We start from the raw sequence: 18,551 nt of genomic DNA, 5'->3' as shown, positions 1-18,551 counted from the left end.
CCTGAGGGGTCAGGGTCTGTCGGTGTCTCCGGGAGCTCTCCCCTGGGTGGCGGGGAATGTTCTCCCGTTTCCTTCTCCCCCCCGCCCGGATGCCTTTCCCACCCACTCATCCGCAATGAGAGACGAACGTGACCTGCGCTCGGGTATGTCTGGATGTGTCTGTGCCGTGGGAACACAGACGTGTGCATTTGGCTGTGGACTCACGTTCCTCACGTTATGTACGTAGCAGAGGGCAGGTGCTTCACACGCCTGTAACGCTAAATACTGAACCTACAGTTCTCCTGTATCCTCCAGGAAAAATGTGCTGGAAACCGTCTTATTTCCATAAAGATCTGGTATTAAATAGAATGAAATTAAAGCATAATGGTGAATTTCAAAGTGTCTTTAGCCAGAAAGCAGCACCTTGAACCCTTTCCTTCAAAGAATTAAATCTGGGCTTATGGTTTCTATTTTCACCCCATCGTGATTTCCTTCTAATGGATGTGAAATGGAAATAGTGTTTGAGGGTGACATCAGGGTCACCCCAATAACTGTTCTCCCAGCCACGCGGTCATGCCTGGAATTGCACCGAAGGGGCTTTCTCTGCTCAGTGGCTTGGGTTCATCTTCTGTAGGTGACTCAGAGGGAAAATACTTAAAACCCAAACTGGATTTAGGGCTTCTGCCTTCTAAATCTGTCAGCAGAGCTTCTATCAGGGGGAGATAAACCTCCAAACTGAAGCTCACCCTTCCAGAGCAGGGAAGGGAAAGGTGAAGAAAAAGTACAATTTCAAGATCTCTGCCAGGCTCCTGTGTCTTCAAGATTCCTCCTTTAGAAGTCGGAGTTCTGCCCGAGGCGGGGTGGGGGAGAGCTTCTGAGGAGGCCCAGGTCGGAGCCCAGAGAAGGGGGTGAACCGAGTTAGCAGAAGGACCCTGGCTGCGCCCTGGGCCTGTGAACGCCGTGAGACGGCAGCAGGGACCACCGGTGGCTCCTGGGCCAACCCTTTTGCAAGGCGAAGACAATGAGGGAAAATCCCCAGGCCGTCCCCTCCCAGCCCCAGAATCCCCACCCTCGGGAAAGGGTTGAGGATCCCACTGCACGCGGAGGCCAATTTTGAAAACTACATCTGCTGAATTTTAGTTACATTAGTGTAGGTCCAAACTGGTCAATCCAAGACCAAAATATGCCACTCAACTCCCCTTCCACAGAAATCGGGAGGTGGGGGTGGTGGCGGTGGGAAGGGCACCTGTTTCTCCTGAAGAATCTGTAAGGAGAACAAAGCCCGACGTTTTTGCAGCATCCAGCACTTACTGAGTTTCCCCTCCATTATCTCCTTGACCCTCCATACACCTGGGCAAAGTGTCCTGACCGGCACCAGAGCCCAGCCCAAGGTGACGGGAGCCGGCGGAGACAGGTACTCACAGATAGAGGAGCCCCAGGCAGGCAGCCAGGAGAGCCCAGGTTTCCGTGGAGAAGCTCGGGATCAGGTCCATCGTCACTGCCCTCCCGCGACGCTCTCCGCCGAGTGCTCCTTCCTGCCGTCTGTGTGAGGAGCAGAGCCTGTTCCCCCAGCCCTGCGGTGACTCAGGGAGGCCAGCCGGGCCCTTTATACGCTGGGGAGGTGGGTGGGGCCCCGGCTGCAGCCAGTGGCAGGGCCACCTGTCCGGCTCCTCCATCCAGGGAAATCCAGGGGCTCCTCCACGTCTCCGTTATCTCCCTGACCCTCCACACACCTGGGCAGTGTCCTGACTGGCACCAGAGCTCCCACACGGACCTCCCCTGAGTTCAAAGCTGCTGAGATATTGACAATTAAACTATTTGCGGCTATCAGTAAACCCAAAGGTCATTGGCCTTCCATCTCCCCCGTCCTTGTCTACTAGCCTGGCCCCAGCCTCCCTCCACACTTGCCCTCACTCCAAAACCCTTGTTATGGCACAAACAAGCTTCGTCTGCAAATCTCCACCCATGCAGATGCCTTGGCCTAGAATTCCCGTGTCCCCTAAAAGGCTCCTAGTCATCCTTCAAAACCCAGCTCAGACAGAAGCCCCTTTGTTAGTCTTTCCTCCCTGACCTCCTCAAACGGCTTGGACCACTTCCTGGCAAACTCCCACCCCGTACCCACTTCTGTCATTCTTGTTGCCCTCCACCTCCATCACTGGTTTCCGTGTTTGTGTCTCATATCAGCTAATGCTCCCGGTTTTGTCCCTAGTTCCTGGCAGAGCCCTTTACACAGAGAGGGCACCCAGGAAGGGTAGGTGGCCTGGCCGGGCTGTCGTGCCTCCTGTCCTGGCCCCTGCTGGCCCCACCAGGCCTGTACTGAGCTAAGCTCGGCCCCCAGCACTGCACGTTCAGGCAACCCGCAGGGTCCACTGGCAAGAGGGCCCGCGAAGGAGGGGCAGACGCTGAAGGGATGGCACTGACAGCCACCCTGGGCAGTCTCCATGCAGGCTGCCTCCTGTCCAGGCGCTCAGTGACCTCCACAGACGGCCAGTCAGACAAGCTCTTGACTGGAGCGAGGGGCCCTGGTTCTGGGGAGAGGTGACGTCTCCAGGAGCAGTGGCGGGAAGGGAGGGAGGAAGGGGCTGCAGCTCCATTGGCCCCGTGGCCCCCACCGTCTTTGCCACCAGCAAAGTGGCCCATGTCCCTGCACACGCAGCAGCTCGGGCTCTGCTGCTCTCCTGACCCACGTCCGGTTCTGCTTGGCTTGAGGAATCTTGGACTACGTGAAACCCCACACCTCCACGTTCTTAAAACTCAGCTGAAATGTGAGAACTATCAGCTTGTGGGTTTCCTTCTTGCTTTATCCCCTTTCAGCCCTTGTGCACATCCTGACCCCACCCCTGCCCCAGGTCCCCAGGGCTGCAGGGCCCTGGCTGAGCTGGTGGACATCTCACTGGTGACAGGACTGAAGTCCCGGCTACTCACCTGCCTCCCCCTGCCGTGGGAGCTTGTCACGGAGCCTGGGCTTTCTACCACCCCAGGGTTTTGCCTTTGGGTTACGGCTTTAGGCAGGTGGCTCCTGTCAGGTTCCAGAGCTGCCCCAGGAGAGTGTGATCTGTGAGCACATTTATCCCTCCAGGCACTGAGGCCAGTGGGTGGATGTGAGGGTTGTCCCAGGCCGTGGCTGGAAGTCACACGGTCCCTTCCTCGAGAGCACCCAGGCCCAAGGAGGGAGACGTCAGTGTGGTCACAGGGAGGCGTGAGCAGGGCAGCCACTGGCCCTGGACAAGTTCGTCCTGCAGGGATAACCAAGGAGAGAAGTGGCGGCCAGTTTCCATCCCAACAAAGGAGACCTGGGCAGCCGGGAGACAGTCTGCAGGGAGTGTTGCTGAAAGTCCAGGGAAGGACAGCTCGCTCCTGCCCCTCTGGGTGGCCTCTCTGGGTCCTCATCAGCAGACCGACTGCTCTGATCTCCCATTTGCAGAATCCGAGACCCAGGGACTGCATTTGGCTTCCCAACAATGTTAACCGCATCTAAATATCCACACTCCCGAGCAGACAGTTTAAAGCTCCACCCCTGCTAAGGGTCACCAAGGAAACTGACCCTGAGTGCAACAACTAATTTGTTAAATTTCTTGTCTCCTCTCCATGTTTTCTCCCATAGCTCCGCAGGGACCTTTCAGAACAAAAGGCTCCACCCATCTCAGCAGAGAAGGCTGCAAGTCCTGAGGATTCCAGGGTTTGGTGTCTCCTAGAGCCTGGGGTCAGGAGGGCTCTCCGTGCCTGAGCTCCCAGCAGACAGTGGCGAGAGTCCACTCGACGGGGAAGATTGGAGTGTCTTCAGATAATGACTGAGGACCCAGTTAGCTCACATAAACCTCAAGCCTTTCTTACTCTTTTTGGAACCAAAACTTACATGGAAACTAAAATGCTTTCATCTTCCTGCTGGTCGCATCCTGGGCCAGGATGTTTTTACAGCTAAGTTGAGTGTGACCTTCCCACCATCGTGCCCACCCCAGGACTCGTTCAACTGGCTAACATCTCCACTGACAGCCGTGAGCTAGACTGTGCTTGGAGGAAATGAAGCCCACGCTGTGTCGTAACCTGTGCAAATGCTTGTGTTCTGCCAGGACTATTACAGAAGACATCTCTTTGTGCCACTTAATTCTGTACTTGGAATCAGCTGACATGCCTCTGCTCTACTCATTTGCATATGGAGGTACTTATTGTGCTCTTTTAAAGCTCTGCTCTAAGGACATCCGGTAGAACAATGACTAAGACCCAGGCACTATTCAGAGAAAAGAAACAAACAGATAATATAACATAGCCAAGGAAAGGTATACAGGAACAAGAAATGCTTTACCTTATCAACATTTAATAACCTATTTTCTCTCTCGGGCTCCTCAACACTTGGCCAAAGTCGAATCTCAAACAACGTTCAGAGAGGCTCGGATCCTGGCATAAGTGGACGGCGAGTGCCTCTACCCCGTGCCTTGGGGAACGCCATCGGGTTGATATTTCCATTTTTTTACCCCAGCCCAAATGGTCCCTCTCCAGGGAAGCCTGCGCTGACTGCCACTGGCCGTGCTAGGTGTATGGGCAGGCACCATTGCTCTGGGATGATCTGATATTATGTACAAATTTTACAGGTTACACTCGAGTGTGCCAAAAACAAAAGATTGTCGGTAACTCAGTTCTCAAGCTCCCAGTCTTTCCTGTGTGGGGAGAACTTTATCCTGCCAAATTGGGGTAACCAAGTGGTATCTGAGTTTGGATCGTTGGGGGTACGGACAAGCCAACTCATCTGTGTCTCACGGTGGGGGGATGGCAGTGAGGGGTCGCTGGGTCCGTGGCCATCCTTGGCCCTTGGCTGGCACGTGAGGTGGCAGGTGCTTCACCCCAATGTCATGCTTTTGGTGGGCTCTCTCCCTCCATTTCCTCCACAAGGTCCCCTTGGGATTGTGTCTCTTCCAGGCCCTGTGTCCTTCTAGAATTTTCCCTCCCTGCACCCTGAAGCATGAGGTCTCTGATGGGCCCCCTCAGGCACCCCCACTTCTGGGACCACCCTGTGACACCCCTCTACCATACTGGGGGAGCGCCTCTTCTAGAAGGCTCCAAAACGTGTCCTAGGAAAGCTGGAGCTGCTCTTCTCTGCTCTGGTATCCCCCAAACCTGCTATAGAGTTTGGATAATTCACCCCCACCCCACTACCCTTGGGCTCCAGTACAAAAAAGGCTTCACCCCCTCTTCCTGGGAGATGGAAAACTGGTTTTTACAGCATGTGTTTTAAATACCCATTTAGGAACCCAAAAGGTGAGCACTGCCTGGTTCTCTCTCTCTGCCTTCCTTCTGTAATGATGGAGCCCTCCCTGGGGTAACAGATGCCGCTGACCAAATTCTGAAAAGGCAACGTTCAAGAAATTGCAACGGATGGACTAGTCCTCAGAATTTCATCGTATTACTTTTTCTTATGTCTCTGTCTCCACTGCTGGATCACTGGTTCCTCCAGGAAATGAGGATTCCTCCACTAGAACTGCCTCTGTCGGGTTCCCCATGACACTCTAAATGCCCAAACCCCTGGACCAACGGGTGCTTCTCAAGCTCCCTCTCGTTCATCCATCCATCTATTCTGCAGAACATTGCTGTATATTAGGCAACGAGCGACACACTAAACATAAAGAAGATGGAATCCTTTCCCCTCCCACATAGCTCACTCTAATGGGAGAGAGACACTGGACAAGTAACTATACAAATAAACATTACTGGGACAAATACTGGGACATAAAAGAGCCCTGAATTACAAATTGAGAGAAGTGCTACAGAGCAGAAGAACCCCGAGACCTTGGCTCCTAGCAGTGTCTGACAGTGTTGGCCCTTCTTTCTTTCCTTCAACTCTCTCAGCCTCTGGGAGGGACAATGACAGCAGAACCCACAGGACCTGTAAGGGAAGCTGACCCCAAGGGACCCGAGAGGACCAAGGAGCCCCATCTCCCAAACTTAAGGGACCTCAGGGACTGTCTGCTTCTCTCAGCTGTATGTGCTCCACCAGGATTTTCTAAGATCTCCCACTGCCTCCTGCATTCTAGCTCCCGTGTGGGTCTTTTAGGGGCCCCCCAGGTCCTCCGGCCCAGCCAGGACCCATGAGCTTCTTAGGCCTGAAGGGGAGAAACAGGATGGGCCTGGGGAAGGCAGCGGGCACACAGGCCGTCTGCTCTAAATTCCGGGGTGGGACCTCAACCAGGGATGTGGAGAGAGGGATGCCACCCCACCCACCCGCCACCCCATAGACAGTGCATGATGCCACCTGAAGCAACGACAGCTGACATCCGCCACTCTAGGCTTGTGGCCTGCCCTCACTGACGCCATCCCTCAGGCCCTCGGAGACAGTGTCCTTGTGGTGCCTGTTTCACAGATGAGCAAACGAGGCACAGAAAGTTCAGTGACTCTTCTGAGGTCAGAGCCTCATCACGGGTGGAGCGGCAGAGCCCGAAGCCTTCATCTGCAAGCACAGGCCACACGGAGTCCGTGGTGGGACTAGAACTAGAGCCCAGGTCTTCTGAATGGGGAGAAAGCAGCACCGCCCCCTCCACAGGGGGAAGGCGAGGGCCTGGCAAGCCCCTCTGTGGGGGCGGGGGTGAGGTGAGGGCCATCTGCTCTGCCCCACAGCCGGGGCACACGGCACCGTGCAGAAAGCCCCCTCACCCCGAACGGTGACCACTCCCAGGGACTTGATGGCGAAGGAAAGAGCCACTCACCTTCCCCTCCATCCCAGAGGGCCTGTTTCCTTATGATGCAACCGCTAAAGCCTCTGAGCACTTAAGTGTATAAAGGACTTCACATCTCTCTGTGAACCCTCCTGAGGACCCTGTGGGATGAGCAGGGTAGGAGTTCCTGCATTCCCATTTCCATGTGGGAAGTCAACCTCAGGGTGGGAAAGTGTCTCACCCAAGTGACTGAACCAGGAGCCAGGACAGGGAGCCAGACCCCGTGAGCCAAACTGTGTCCCCGGCCAGGAGGCTCGGGTGCCAAGGGGCCCCTGAGACGACTTGGGAAGCTGAGTCAGCCTCACATTGGTAAGGAATTTCCTCCCACACCTCTCAACATGCTTCCCCAGGACGACGAAATGCTACAGGGCTGGGACCACAAACCACAGGCACAGCCTTCGACCATTACTAAATCATGAGTTCACTGAACTCGAGGTGTCAGCAGGAAGGGGGATGTTGCAAGTGGCTCTGACAATGCCGCCATCGGAATCGTCTGGGTGGCCAGGAAAGCGGAAAGTAAAAGTAAAAGGTAGTAAAAGGTGATGAAACAGCTGAGTGAAGTGAAGGGGGAGTGTTAGGCAAATTTCAGAAGACCACGTGGGAGGGAAGGAATTGAAAAAGGAGTATGAGATGAAGAAAAAGAGTAGCATCACGGGGCAGGTTGCAAAATAGGGCACCATCTTCACCATCGCTCGCTGTAATTGCCGCAGGAACCTCCTGATTTGTTTTGCCCGACCCAAGCTGGCCTCACCCAGAGCAGCCCCTACAGAGCCCCCCAGAGAGAGACTCGGAAAACTGATCCCGGAACATCCCTCTGTTGCTTCAATCCCCCCGACCGCTCCTGTCCCGCTCTGGATAAACTCTAAATGCCTCTGGATGGCACCCAGGACCCCTCTTCACCTGGCCGTGGCTGGCATTTTCGGTTGTGGCTCCGCCTACTTCTCCACAGGTACCTGGTGTTTTAGGCAAGTCACATGAATCGCTGTTCCCCATTTCCCCTGATGTGACACCCCAAGCCTCCTCGGCTCTGCACAGGCTGCTCTTTAGCTTGGAGTGGACCCAGCTCATTTCCGTCGGGTGAGTCCCAGCTCTGTCGGGGCCACGCACCCCCAAGAGCCTCTTCCACCGCCTCAGCGGTCAACTGGGGGAGGGGTCCCCCTTCTGATGCAAATCGTTCATACAGATGAACACGGTCGGGTTCCCCATTCAGGATCCATAGTGAAAACCACCCGGGCAGCTTTAAGAGCAGATGCCTGGGTCCCTCACCCCCCAGAAGATCTGAAAGTAGGAGCAAAGCATCGGTGTTAAAAAACCAAACAAATCAACAAATACCAACCACCTTCCCTTCCAGGAGGATCTACCCGGCAGCCCCGGGTGGGAATGGCTGATGGGACACAGTGCTTTGATTTTGTCCTTGAGAGCAGCAAGTTCGTCTTGTTCATTTTGAATCTCAGGCCCCAGGACAATGCTTGGCATATCACGGACACTTGGTAAATGTCTGTTGAACGAGTGAAAGACTGAATGAATAAATAAAATATATGAAGGTTAAAAAAAAGTCAAGAAGATGCTAGTGTAGAACAGTCTGGAAATCACACATCATACATATTAGCAAACCAGCTGGTGAATATCTCCTAAGCTAGTGAGGTGGTGACTAGGGAGACTGATTTTGGAAACAGTCAAGTGTTGAGAGAAACCACCAGCAAGGAGCTCACGGCTCATATGAATCAGCCCCCAGTTCATGGTAAAACAAGTGCAAACATCATTTGGGGGAAGATGTTTGTTTTAAGGACTTTGCTAGCATTAATTATACTAGAGGTGGCAAAAACAAAATCGTTCTCATTGTAAAATATATTTATCATCACTATGATTTGAGAGTCTCAGGAGATCTCTGTTGGCCAAGAATATTGGGCAAAGCAACCCCCATGGAGCTGAGTTAAACTGGGACTTGGAAGAGGAGACGGAGGATGTGGTTTGTTTGGTTCCAGTCCTGGCCAAGCATCCGAGAGAAGCCTCCAGACTGATAGGAGGCAACTGCTTCTAGAGCTCTGCCTCTTAATTTAACAGAATACTGGTATTTTTAATCCTACACATAAACTTTGAGACATACTACTTAGCAAATATAAGATTATGATTTATGACTTAGAGTATAAAATCACATCTACAAGTACACAAGACCATGAGGAAAAAGGCTTAATTAGGCATCTTTCAAGTTTCTTAATTAATATTCATTTGCTATTTGTGCATTCCCTTTCTCAGATGCAGGAACTTATATACAAGCAGTTAAGAGTAGCACATCCTGGTTATTTCTTTTGGGATGAAGACTACACTCATAAAATTATCCGTTCATGTAATTTTTCCTAATACTTGTTAAAAACCTTAATTGAAATATTAGAAGCAATAGACTAACTAGTTCTTGGGAAAATATAATTTACCAAAATGGACCCAAGAAGAAATAGAAAATTAAATAGTCCTAGAACTCCTAAATAAATTAATCAGAAGCAAAAATCTTCCCCCAAGGAAAACATTGGGTCCAGGAAGTTTTACAGTAACTTTCAAGGAATAAATGTATTTTAGCCTGGGGTCCCAAAAAGGGGAGCTTGAGATACAGGCCTTGATGCTACTATTTTGTTAGAGAATAAAATCTCAGAGGAGGAAGAGTGAAAGAAAATAGGAATGAAACATGGAAGGAGGGAGAGCCAATCGGAGGCTCTACATCAACCTGTCCAACACTTGACATCAGAAGGGGCTTCTTTGATTCAAAGAGACCATCTCGTGAGAGGTCATTCGGCCACTACAACTCAGGGCGTCCATCCAAGGGCTTCCTTCTCCCATTGATCAAATACTCCTCTCACGGGGCATAAACTCCGCTGAACCTCTGTGCTACAGGCAGCTGGGGCCCCCGCGGCCTCCCACTGGCGCCCCACTCCCACTGGCATCTCGCGCCTTCGTGTCACTGGGAAGCCTGATGGCTGGAGGCTGGATGGGAGGTGCTGCCAGGCTACGCCTCGGCAAATTAAGTTGGAATCCAAGCAAAGCGGGTTCCCACAGAGGTGCCTGAAACTGAGCCAGTGGCCTGGGGCCACCATATTGGAGCTCCGCAGACTGGGGGGCTTTAAACAACAGACATTTTTTCTCTCACAACTGTGGAGGCCACAAGTCTGAAATAAACTGCGGGCAGTGCCGCACTCCCGCTGCGGGCTGTAAGGAAGAGCCTGCTCCATGCCTCTCTCTGAACTTTAGCAGTTGCCGGCTGTGTTGGTTTGAAGCTGTTATGTACCCCAAAAAAGGCCATATTCTTCTAATCCACCCCGGTGGGTGCAGACCTGCTGTGGGTTATTTCAATTGAGATGTGTCCCAGCCCATTCAGGGTGGGTCGATCGTCCTACCACAGCCCTTTACCAGGGGTTAGAAACATACAGAAGAGAAGAGATGAAATTAAGAGAAGCTCACAGAGAAAAGCCTCCAGAGTTGCTGAGAGAGGAGCCACTGAGGCCAGAAGGTGAAAGCAACAAAACCCGGGAGAGGCCCAGCAGACGCCGCCGGGTGCCTTCCCATGCGCCACCGGAAGCCCCGTGCCGGCAGCCTGTCTTCAGAGGGGTAACGTCCCGCTGATGCCTCAACTGGGACATTTTCATGGCCTTAGAGCTGTAAATTTGTGAACCAATAAACCCTCATTGTAGAAGTCAACCCATTTGAGGCATATCGCATCCTGGCTGCTTCAGCAAACCGGGACCCCAGCAACTCTCCGTTGTCACCTGACATCTTCCTTGTGTGTCTGTCAATCTGTGTCTCCCTTCTCAGAAGGACACTGGTCATTGGATTTTGAGCTCACCCCAAACCAGCACAGCCTCATCTTCATTTATCTAATTATTTGCAGACTGTATTTCCAAATAAGGTCATGTTCTGAGATTCCAGAAGGACATGCATTTTGGGGCAACTATTCAATCCAGCCAATGACCAGGAGAGGTAAACTGGCTATCTGTTGTTATGCATCAAATTACTTCTCCCCCCAAATAGCAGCTTAACACAGCAAACATTTATAATCTTGGTTTCTTGGGCTAGAAATCCAGAGGTGGCTCAGCTGGGTGCCTCCGTCTCAAGCTCTCTCATGAGTTACAGCTGGTGCTGCCATCCATCTAGAGACTTGGCGGGGGCGGGGGGAGGCATCCACTTCTGAGCTTGCACCCCTGGCTGCCGGCAGGACCCAGTTCCTCGTGAGCCCATGGACTCCCTTCCTCACCGGCCGCTGGCCGGAGGCTGCCCCCTGACAAGAGCCCCTCCTCTCTCACCACACGGCACCGGCTTCCTGAGAGACACTGCCCAAGAGCGAACCATGGTCTCCTCACAGCCTCGTCCCAGAAGAGGCGTCCCGACCCTTTGCCGGGTTCTATTCACAGGAAGCAAGTCACTGGATCCAGCCCACACTCAAGCAGAGGGACCCCTGGGGCAGGTTCCTCGGAGGCCGGGGCTCTGGGAGGCCCCCTGAGGGGCAGCTGCCAGGAGAGGCGAAGCCAGGGACTCAGGTGCTACAAGTAGTCAACCCAGAGGCTCGAAAGAGGGCATTGTGCCCAGCTCACCCCGAGAGGGAGTATCGCCCGGTCCAAGCCAGACTAAAGCAGCACAAGGAAGGAAGATGTTCCAGGCCACTCTCGCTCGTGAGCACCACACAAAACCCCACACAAAATATCAGCAAAGATGATCCGCCATAATCATACTCAAGGGAGCTCAACACAGAAACCACCCAAATATCTGTTATCACATTAACAGCTCCAAGGAGAAAAGTCACGTGGTCATCAAAATAGTTACAGGAAAAGCTTTTGATAATAGCCAATCTCCCATTTTTGATATTAAATAAATCTTGACAGACTACTACTAGCAGTGAATTTCCTTCATCCGAGAAAAGCATCTACCCCAACCTAAAGAAAACAACATTCTTCATAGTATAAAAGCATTATCCTTTTTGCCACGTTAATGTTTGACTAATGCATGTGTCACCATTGTAAAAATAGTAACAGTTTTTAAATCAAGAGAATCCCCCCCGATTAACTTTCTCTGCCGTAAAGGGGAAAAGTACCACTCACCTTCGGCAGGAATCCAGCCTGTGGATCCCAGCGTGAACAGGGGAAAGTTCAAGAATCACAGGACAAACATAAATGTTTTCTGCCTCCTGGGCTGCTTGAGCTGGCCACGTGGGAGGGCAGCAAGGGCTGGGGATGGAGCCGACCAGCGGGCCCGCTCGGCGGAGCTGACCCGGGCTCACCAGCTGTGGGTCTCGGCCGTTGATGGGGCACGAAGGTAGTGGCCTGTCACCCCAGGAAAACAGACGTTTTTGCATTCTATTCCAAGGGGTTCCCAGGGAGCCGTGTCACCCCGGCACCTGAGTCACCCGGGCACCCACCAAGCCCTGCTTTGTTCCAGGGGCCCTGCCCTGTCTGCTCCAGCCCACCCGGGACTCCCTGTTTTGCACAGCCACATGATCATCTGGGGCCTGGGGCCTCCCTGCCAGCATGAACCGGGTCTTCCTTGTGCCTGATTCTCTGAGGCCCTGGGCAGGGGCAGGACTAGAGGGAGTTTGTGCAGAGGACTGGGGGTGGGTGGGAGAGGAATCACGAAGGCAGTGGGAGAGCGGGAAAGGTGGAGACGAGAGCGGCAGGACACCAGGGAGGCTTCCTGGAGGCGGCGGCCCTCTGCTTGCACGGTCCTGAACAGAGGAGACTGGGGCATAAGGGGTGGGGGAGTGACCACGGCTCACCCTCACCTGATTCTCACTGCCCAGGGTCCTTGTCGTTCTGGGTTGTGATGTGCAACGCCTGTGTGGAGCCACATGGTCAGGATTAATGAGTCCCCAGGGGGCTGGGGACTGGATGTGGCAGGCGCCAGAGTCATGTATCTCCTTGGGAACCCTTTGGAATTGCACGCAAAATGTCGTCTTGTACTGATGGGGGCAGGGTCTGGGAGAACGTGGGGAGAGGGGGGCAGCAAGGAAAGGGTGTGGTCAGGGCCCTGCCCGGTGGGGCCCCCGGGACTCTGTGGCCCTGGGGGATGTCTCCTTTCTCTGCTCCATGGACAGCTGGCAAGGAGGGACTCCCCAGAATTCCAGAGACACAGGCCCTGCAGGGGTCATTCAAATTCTCCAGCCTCAGTCGCCCGCTCTGTAAACTGGGAGCTGGCAGTTGAGCCTCTCCTTCCCAAAGGAGGCCAGGCCAGCGGAGGGCTGCGGTGGGCTCGGGGCCTGCAAGCCTCTCTCGAGGCCGAGGCCCAGGATGGTGGCTTTGCCCAGAGAGAACTGTGAGTCACCCAGTCTGGGGTCAGAAGAGATCCCTTCCCAGACACGTTTGCTCAATATGAACTCGTCAGAAACAGTCAGTTCAAATGAGCTCTGGAGTGAGGACAAGAGTTACTGAGTAACTGCAGCATTACACAACAAGAGGGGAGGTGAGTTCAAGTTCAGTTGCAAGAAAAAATGAAAAGGTGGGGTGTCCACGGAGCTTCGACTGTTCCCTGTGTCCTTTTAAGTGCTCATTTGAAGTGGCTCTTTTTGTCACCTTCCAGATGCCGATTACAGCCTTAGACTCGATTTCCTGGATTCCAGCTGGGGCAGGTGGGGTTTGCAGTGCTGGGGGGAAGCTCCGGTCCACCCGTCCCCAGCCCCATCTGCTGACACCCCTCCCACCCTCCTCCCGAGGACAGAATTTGTCTCTAATAGTCCCCAAAGTTGAGCCATCGGTGGATGGAGAAAAGGCAATTTCCCAAGGGGCCCAACGGAGAAGCAGGAGAGCCCTTTCCCACTCACCCTTAGGTGGTCTCTACACCTTCGGTCATGACCCAGGAAGGGCTGGACAAGGGCAAGGAGAGGGTGACTCAGGCGCCAAATTGCCAAAAGCTCAGGAATCAAGATGAATCGCATTTTGGTGCAATATTTAAAAAAAAAAAAAAAAAAAAACAAAATTAATGCAAAAAATCTTCTATGAGCCAAATATCAAAATCTTAAATAGAGACAAGACGGGTAGCCTCTAGGTTGTGGGGGCTGGGTGTGCACTATAATCCTTCCATTTTTTCTGGTTCAAATTTTCTGTATTGAAAATGCGTCATTATAGAATACTGGGAAAAAAGCACTTGCAAAACCTTTTAAGAGTTCAGATACCTTGCCAGTTTTCCTCTCTTCTCACTCCCCATGGCCCCAGCCCCCACCTGACCCTCCTTCAGTCTGTCCTGGACAACAGCCAGGGTCCCTCACCAATCAGGCCCTGCCCTGGGCCCCCGAGGTCCCTGCCCACCTCCAGCCTCATCTCCGTCCGGGCACATGGGCCCGTCATTGGAACCCAGGCCCTGGACCCCACTCCCAGGTCTGCAGGAAGATGCCCCTCATAGCTCTATTTGCTCCAGTGGGAATCCAGACACCAGCCTCTTTCCTCCACCCACTTTCAACAGTTTCCAAAACACCCCTGAAACTCAATCCCGGGGCCCTGTGATTCCTCTATTCCCACCTGTCCTTTCGACTCTCTCTGGGACTCCTTTTCTCTCCCCAGGTGAATCTTTAGCCCGGCTGTGTCCTACCCCGTAGCTGCCTCCACACACGGCCACTGAGCACCTGAACCTGCTGCTCTGTGTGGAGAGATGCTACGGAGAGTTACTGGAGTCTGAAGACTTGGTATGAAAAAAGAATGTACACAATTTCATTAGAGGGAAGCTGGGAGACCAGAGACAAAATTCTCCTTAACAGACCAAGAAGGGTGCATGCTGGGCCGAGACTTTCAACACTCCCGATGCCAAGTCTTTTCTTGAGCCCTGAAACCCTCATGTAATCTGGCCTGGGAAGATATGAGTTCCTGGGAGACAGGTTCAGGGAAAAAAAGAGACATTGTGTGTTAGAGAGGCCTCTCTCCTTTGTGAGTAAGGGAAACCGACTTAACATAAATGGGCTTAAATGGAAAAGGGCATTATCTGGCTCAAGTAACCACCCCTCCCTCGCTCTACGTTGGCTGCGTTCCCTGGCACATTTCCACTCCGGTAACGCAGGGTGGTCAGTATCAACTCCAAGCTCACATCCTCATAGCTCAGCAATCCAAAAACAAAACAAAACAAAAAAATGGAAAGAACATGCCTCTTGCTCAATTGTTCTAGCAAAAATTACAAACCCGGCTCTTATCAGCCCAAATTGGACACACGCCCACCCCTAAGCCAGCTGCGTTGACTCTGACTGGCCAGGCTCGGCCCAAAGGCACATCCCGGAGCAGGACAACAGGGTCACCCTAAAAAGAACACATGCCCTGGGAGCAGAGGAGGGGTGGTTCCCAGAGAAGGGAGAATGGAAGCTGGTGGGCAAAAGCAACAGGTGTCACCCACACAGCCTCCCTCTTACCGTCACTTCAATCGTCTGAGCCTACTGAATAGATCGCATGCATGCCCCCCACCACAAAGATGGGGAAAGATAGTGGTAGTTAGTGTATTTCAAATTGCGAAGAACAGAAATACACTCACGTAACATTTGGTAATGGAAGTTTATTCCAAGAACACTTGGAAATATGAAAAGACTCAGATATCAAGGATATTGGAAAGGAGGCCTTTGGCTTCTAGTAACAGACAAATAATAGTGGCATAAGCAGGAAGAAGGACACTGAATTAATTAATAATAGTGGCAGTTAGTAGGAAGGAGGACACTTAATAATAGTGGCAGTTATAGGAAGGAGGACACTTAATTATCTCCCATAAGGAAGTAGGTAGTGGCAGGATTGGTGCAATGACAACATCAAAGAAAAAGCTCCTTTCACCCCTCAATGCTACCACCTTCAGAATCTCTCTCCTCATGGCTGCAAGGTGGCTGCTGCAGCTCTGAGTTCTTTCCTCACACACTTGTCCCGTATCATGGAAGACAGGATTTCCCAGAAGCCCCTAAAAAATTGCCCTTTAGATCTTATTGGCTAGAACTGGGTGACATGTCCGTCCCTAGACCAATCCCAGACAAGGGGAATGGGATGGGTGTGTCTGGCTTAGACCACTGATAATCGTAGCCTGTGGCTGGAAATCTCGCTACTCAAATGAAATTGGGGCTATGTTTGCTAGAAAGAAGGGGAGAATGGCCATCGAGTAAGCAACAAACAGCAACTTCCACATCATCTGAGCAGCCATGCAATCATTGCCCTGATGACAATCATTCTGCCAGATGCCTGACCTGGGTTCTCCCTAGTTCTGCGTCTTCTGTGACTGCGTCTACTTCCACCACTGGTTTCACCAAGTCTTCCTGTGTCTCTCATGTCCAAGGACCCCAAGAGAGCGGCCGGTCACTGTCCATCTCAGCAGCATGAAAGGCTGACGTCCTATAGCACGAAGATCAACATAATTACATTCCACTCCTGGAAAGGCAGTTGTCAAGATTAAATAAGAAAAGCATGGTGACCAGTGCTTAGGCCAGTGACTGTCACAGATTAAGCACTCCACAAAGGTTACCTGATACTGTTGCCATCGTCATCATCATTTTGATGACATCTTTTGGACCAAACAGTGATTTCTGTTTTTTGGGATAAAAAAAGTAGTGGAAATAGACTGCAGTGATAGTTGCATCTAATTCCATAGAATTTTATACTTAAAAATGGCAAAGATAGTAAATAGTGTGTTAGGATATTTTACCACAATAAAAAATTAAAAACAAAACAATGGAACTAGCAAGAATAAGAACCTATAATATAAGAAAGAGGAAGGAAGAAATGAAAAGAGAAGGCAGCAAAATTTGAGACACATTTGTGTAACACTAAGAAACAATTGGACATTTCTGGACTCTGAAAGAAAAGGGAGATACTGCCTGGAGCTAGGAAATAATTACAAATGTTTATACTATTTTGATGTAAAGAATTGTAAACGCATGTTGCATTAACATTCTGAGCATAGTTTTAGATTTACAATCTGTAATACAGTCCACCAGGTCTGAGGTTTAGATAAAGGTTTTCAGGGAATTTCACAAACAGATGGTGGGTTTGCTCCAGGTCACTGTCCTTGAATAAGGAGAAGTGACTCTGAATTTGATTTTTGATACAGAATTTTGAGAATTTTTAAGTGGCGCCCTGGGGCTAAGAGCAGATTTGCAGTCCACATTCTCTGTCTTTGTATCTGACAGTAAGTTCAAGCTAAAAGAAGCAGAATCAGGTAGCTTATAACCCATCCACCCTTCTGAATTCCAGATGAAATGTAAAGGGGTGGGAAATAAATTTCAATAACACAATAGAGACCATCCCTTGATAACCAAATTAAGCCTTCCTTAATATGCGATGTATCATAAACAATCAAACCTATTCATGGGGCTCTTAGGGGGACAGGCAGGAGGTGCCAGGCAGCTGATGCCCAAAGGAGCAAGGGGCAGGCGTCGGTGAGAAACAGCCAGCTCCCTCGGCCCTCGGAGGACAGTTTCAGGGAGAGCAAGTGAAGGAAGGCACCTCATGCTCTCTAACCATTTTAGCTTTAGCTAAAGGAAGGAACTGATAAATATCATTTCTTTCAATCATCTGTCCCAGCCTTCCTCTCTTTTCTGGATGCATTTCCTCAACTTTCTTTTTTCTCAACCAGAAACTTTTCAGTGGCATGGATGACAGAAATCCTGGCTCTCCTAGCTAGGCTGTGTTTTCTTTTCTGTTTTTAATTTTATACTTTTTATTTTGAGGTACTTCAAACTTACAGGACAGTTACTAAAATAATACAAACCCCATACAGAGAACTCTAGTGCACTCCTTTCCTTCCAGATACTCAGAGCCACAATTTTGCCACATTTGCCATATCATCCTATCTATTCATCAAACTATTGATCCAGCTATACATCCATTTATCTGTCGGTCTGTTTATTTATCAATCCATTTTCTGAACTCTTGATCATAGGTTGCATTGTATACGTTATGCTCCTTGAATAACACTTAATACTGCCATGTACATTTCCTAAGAACAAGGATAGTCACTTTTGTAACCATCTTCAGTGCAGTTATCCAACTCAAAAAATTTAACATTGACATAAAGCTTATGATCTACATTCCAATTTTTCATATGTCCCAGTAATGTCCTTTTAAGCCTTCTTGCTTCCCTTATTGGAACCTGTCCAGGATCATGTATTGCCTTTCATTGTCATTGTTTAGTTGCTTGCTCTTTCTTTTTTTTTTAAATTAACTTTATTTCTCAAAAAAATAATAACACTTCCAGACAAAATAAAACAAAGGAATAAGAAAAACAAATATCCTGATATGACTTTATTGCTTCCAATGTGATCCTACCATACCACAAGGAAATTAACAAACCATAGTCATTCCTGGGCATTCCCACATCATTAAAATTATCCTCAATATCTTATCTGTTCTTACTAGATTATTGTTACCCCTTCAGTAACTGCTATCTATCTCTAGGTCCCCTAAATTCTACCTTAAGAGTTCACATTAGTGTAACACACAATCACTCTCCTTTTATACCTGACTTATTTCACTTAACAGTAACATGCTCTTCTTTTTTTTTTTTCATTGTGGGAACATATAGACAGCATAGAGTTTCCCATCCAAGCCTTCCCAAGCATACCCTTCAGGGGGTAATCACATTAATCACATTTGCTATGTCGTGGTACCACCTTCCATTATTAAAACTTTTCCATTTCTTCCTACAGACCCCTCCATTCCTTTCACAGGAATTCCCCATCCCCCCTGCCTCCCGCCCATCTCCATGAGCTTGAGTGTGCCCCATATTTTCTTTGCAGTGACCCTGGGGTTTAAAGAGGGTGTGTTTTAGGATCACCATGACAGACATCGGGGGAATTCAGTGCTTATAGAGCCTCACGGGTAGACCCCGGAGACCCGCTTCCAGGCACTTGGTGCATCCCAACCTCCCCCCACCCAACAGCACCTA

The 18,551-nt window shown here is 50.7% G+C and overlaps 1 protein-coding gene and 1 long non-coding RNA gene across 2 annotated transcripts in view; both read right to left on the bottom strand.

Annotated features, from left to right (window-relative positions):
* Positions 1-1,672, bottom strand: part of LOC119517048 (cytochrome P450 3A8-like) — a 34,039-nt gene extending 32,367 nt beyond the window's left edge. The window contains 1 exon segment of the mRNA XM_037813522.1: positions 1,402-1,672. Within this exon segment, the coding sequence (XP_037669450.1) occupies positions 1,402-1,655 (254 nt within the window). The 5' untranslated portion in view covers positions 1,656-1,672.
* A 1,175-nt stretch (positions 1,673-2,847) lies between these two features.
* Positions 2,848-13,507, bottom strand: LOC119517049. Its single transcript, XR_005213460.1, has 4 exons — positions 13,477-13,507; positions 12,442-12,493; positions 11,765-11,986; positions 2,848-3,215 (listed from the first exon to the last, which is right to left on the bottom strand). It is a non-coding gene; the product is annotated as an uncharacterized LOC119517049 (long non-coding RNA).
* Positions 13,508-18,551: the final 5,044 nt, after the last annotated feature.

This window comes from Choloepus didactylus, chromosome 21, assembly GCF_015220235.1.
Source record: "Choloepus didactylus isolate mChoDid1 chromosome 21, mChoDid1.pri, whole genome shotgun sequence".
NCBI lineage: Eukaryota > Metazoa > Chordata > Mammalia > Pilosa > Megalonychidae > Choloepus > Choloepus didactylus.
The sequence above is the reverse complement of the archived record's forward strand: the minus strand, read 5'-3'. Positions and strand labels throughout refer to the sequence as shown.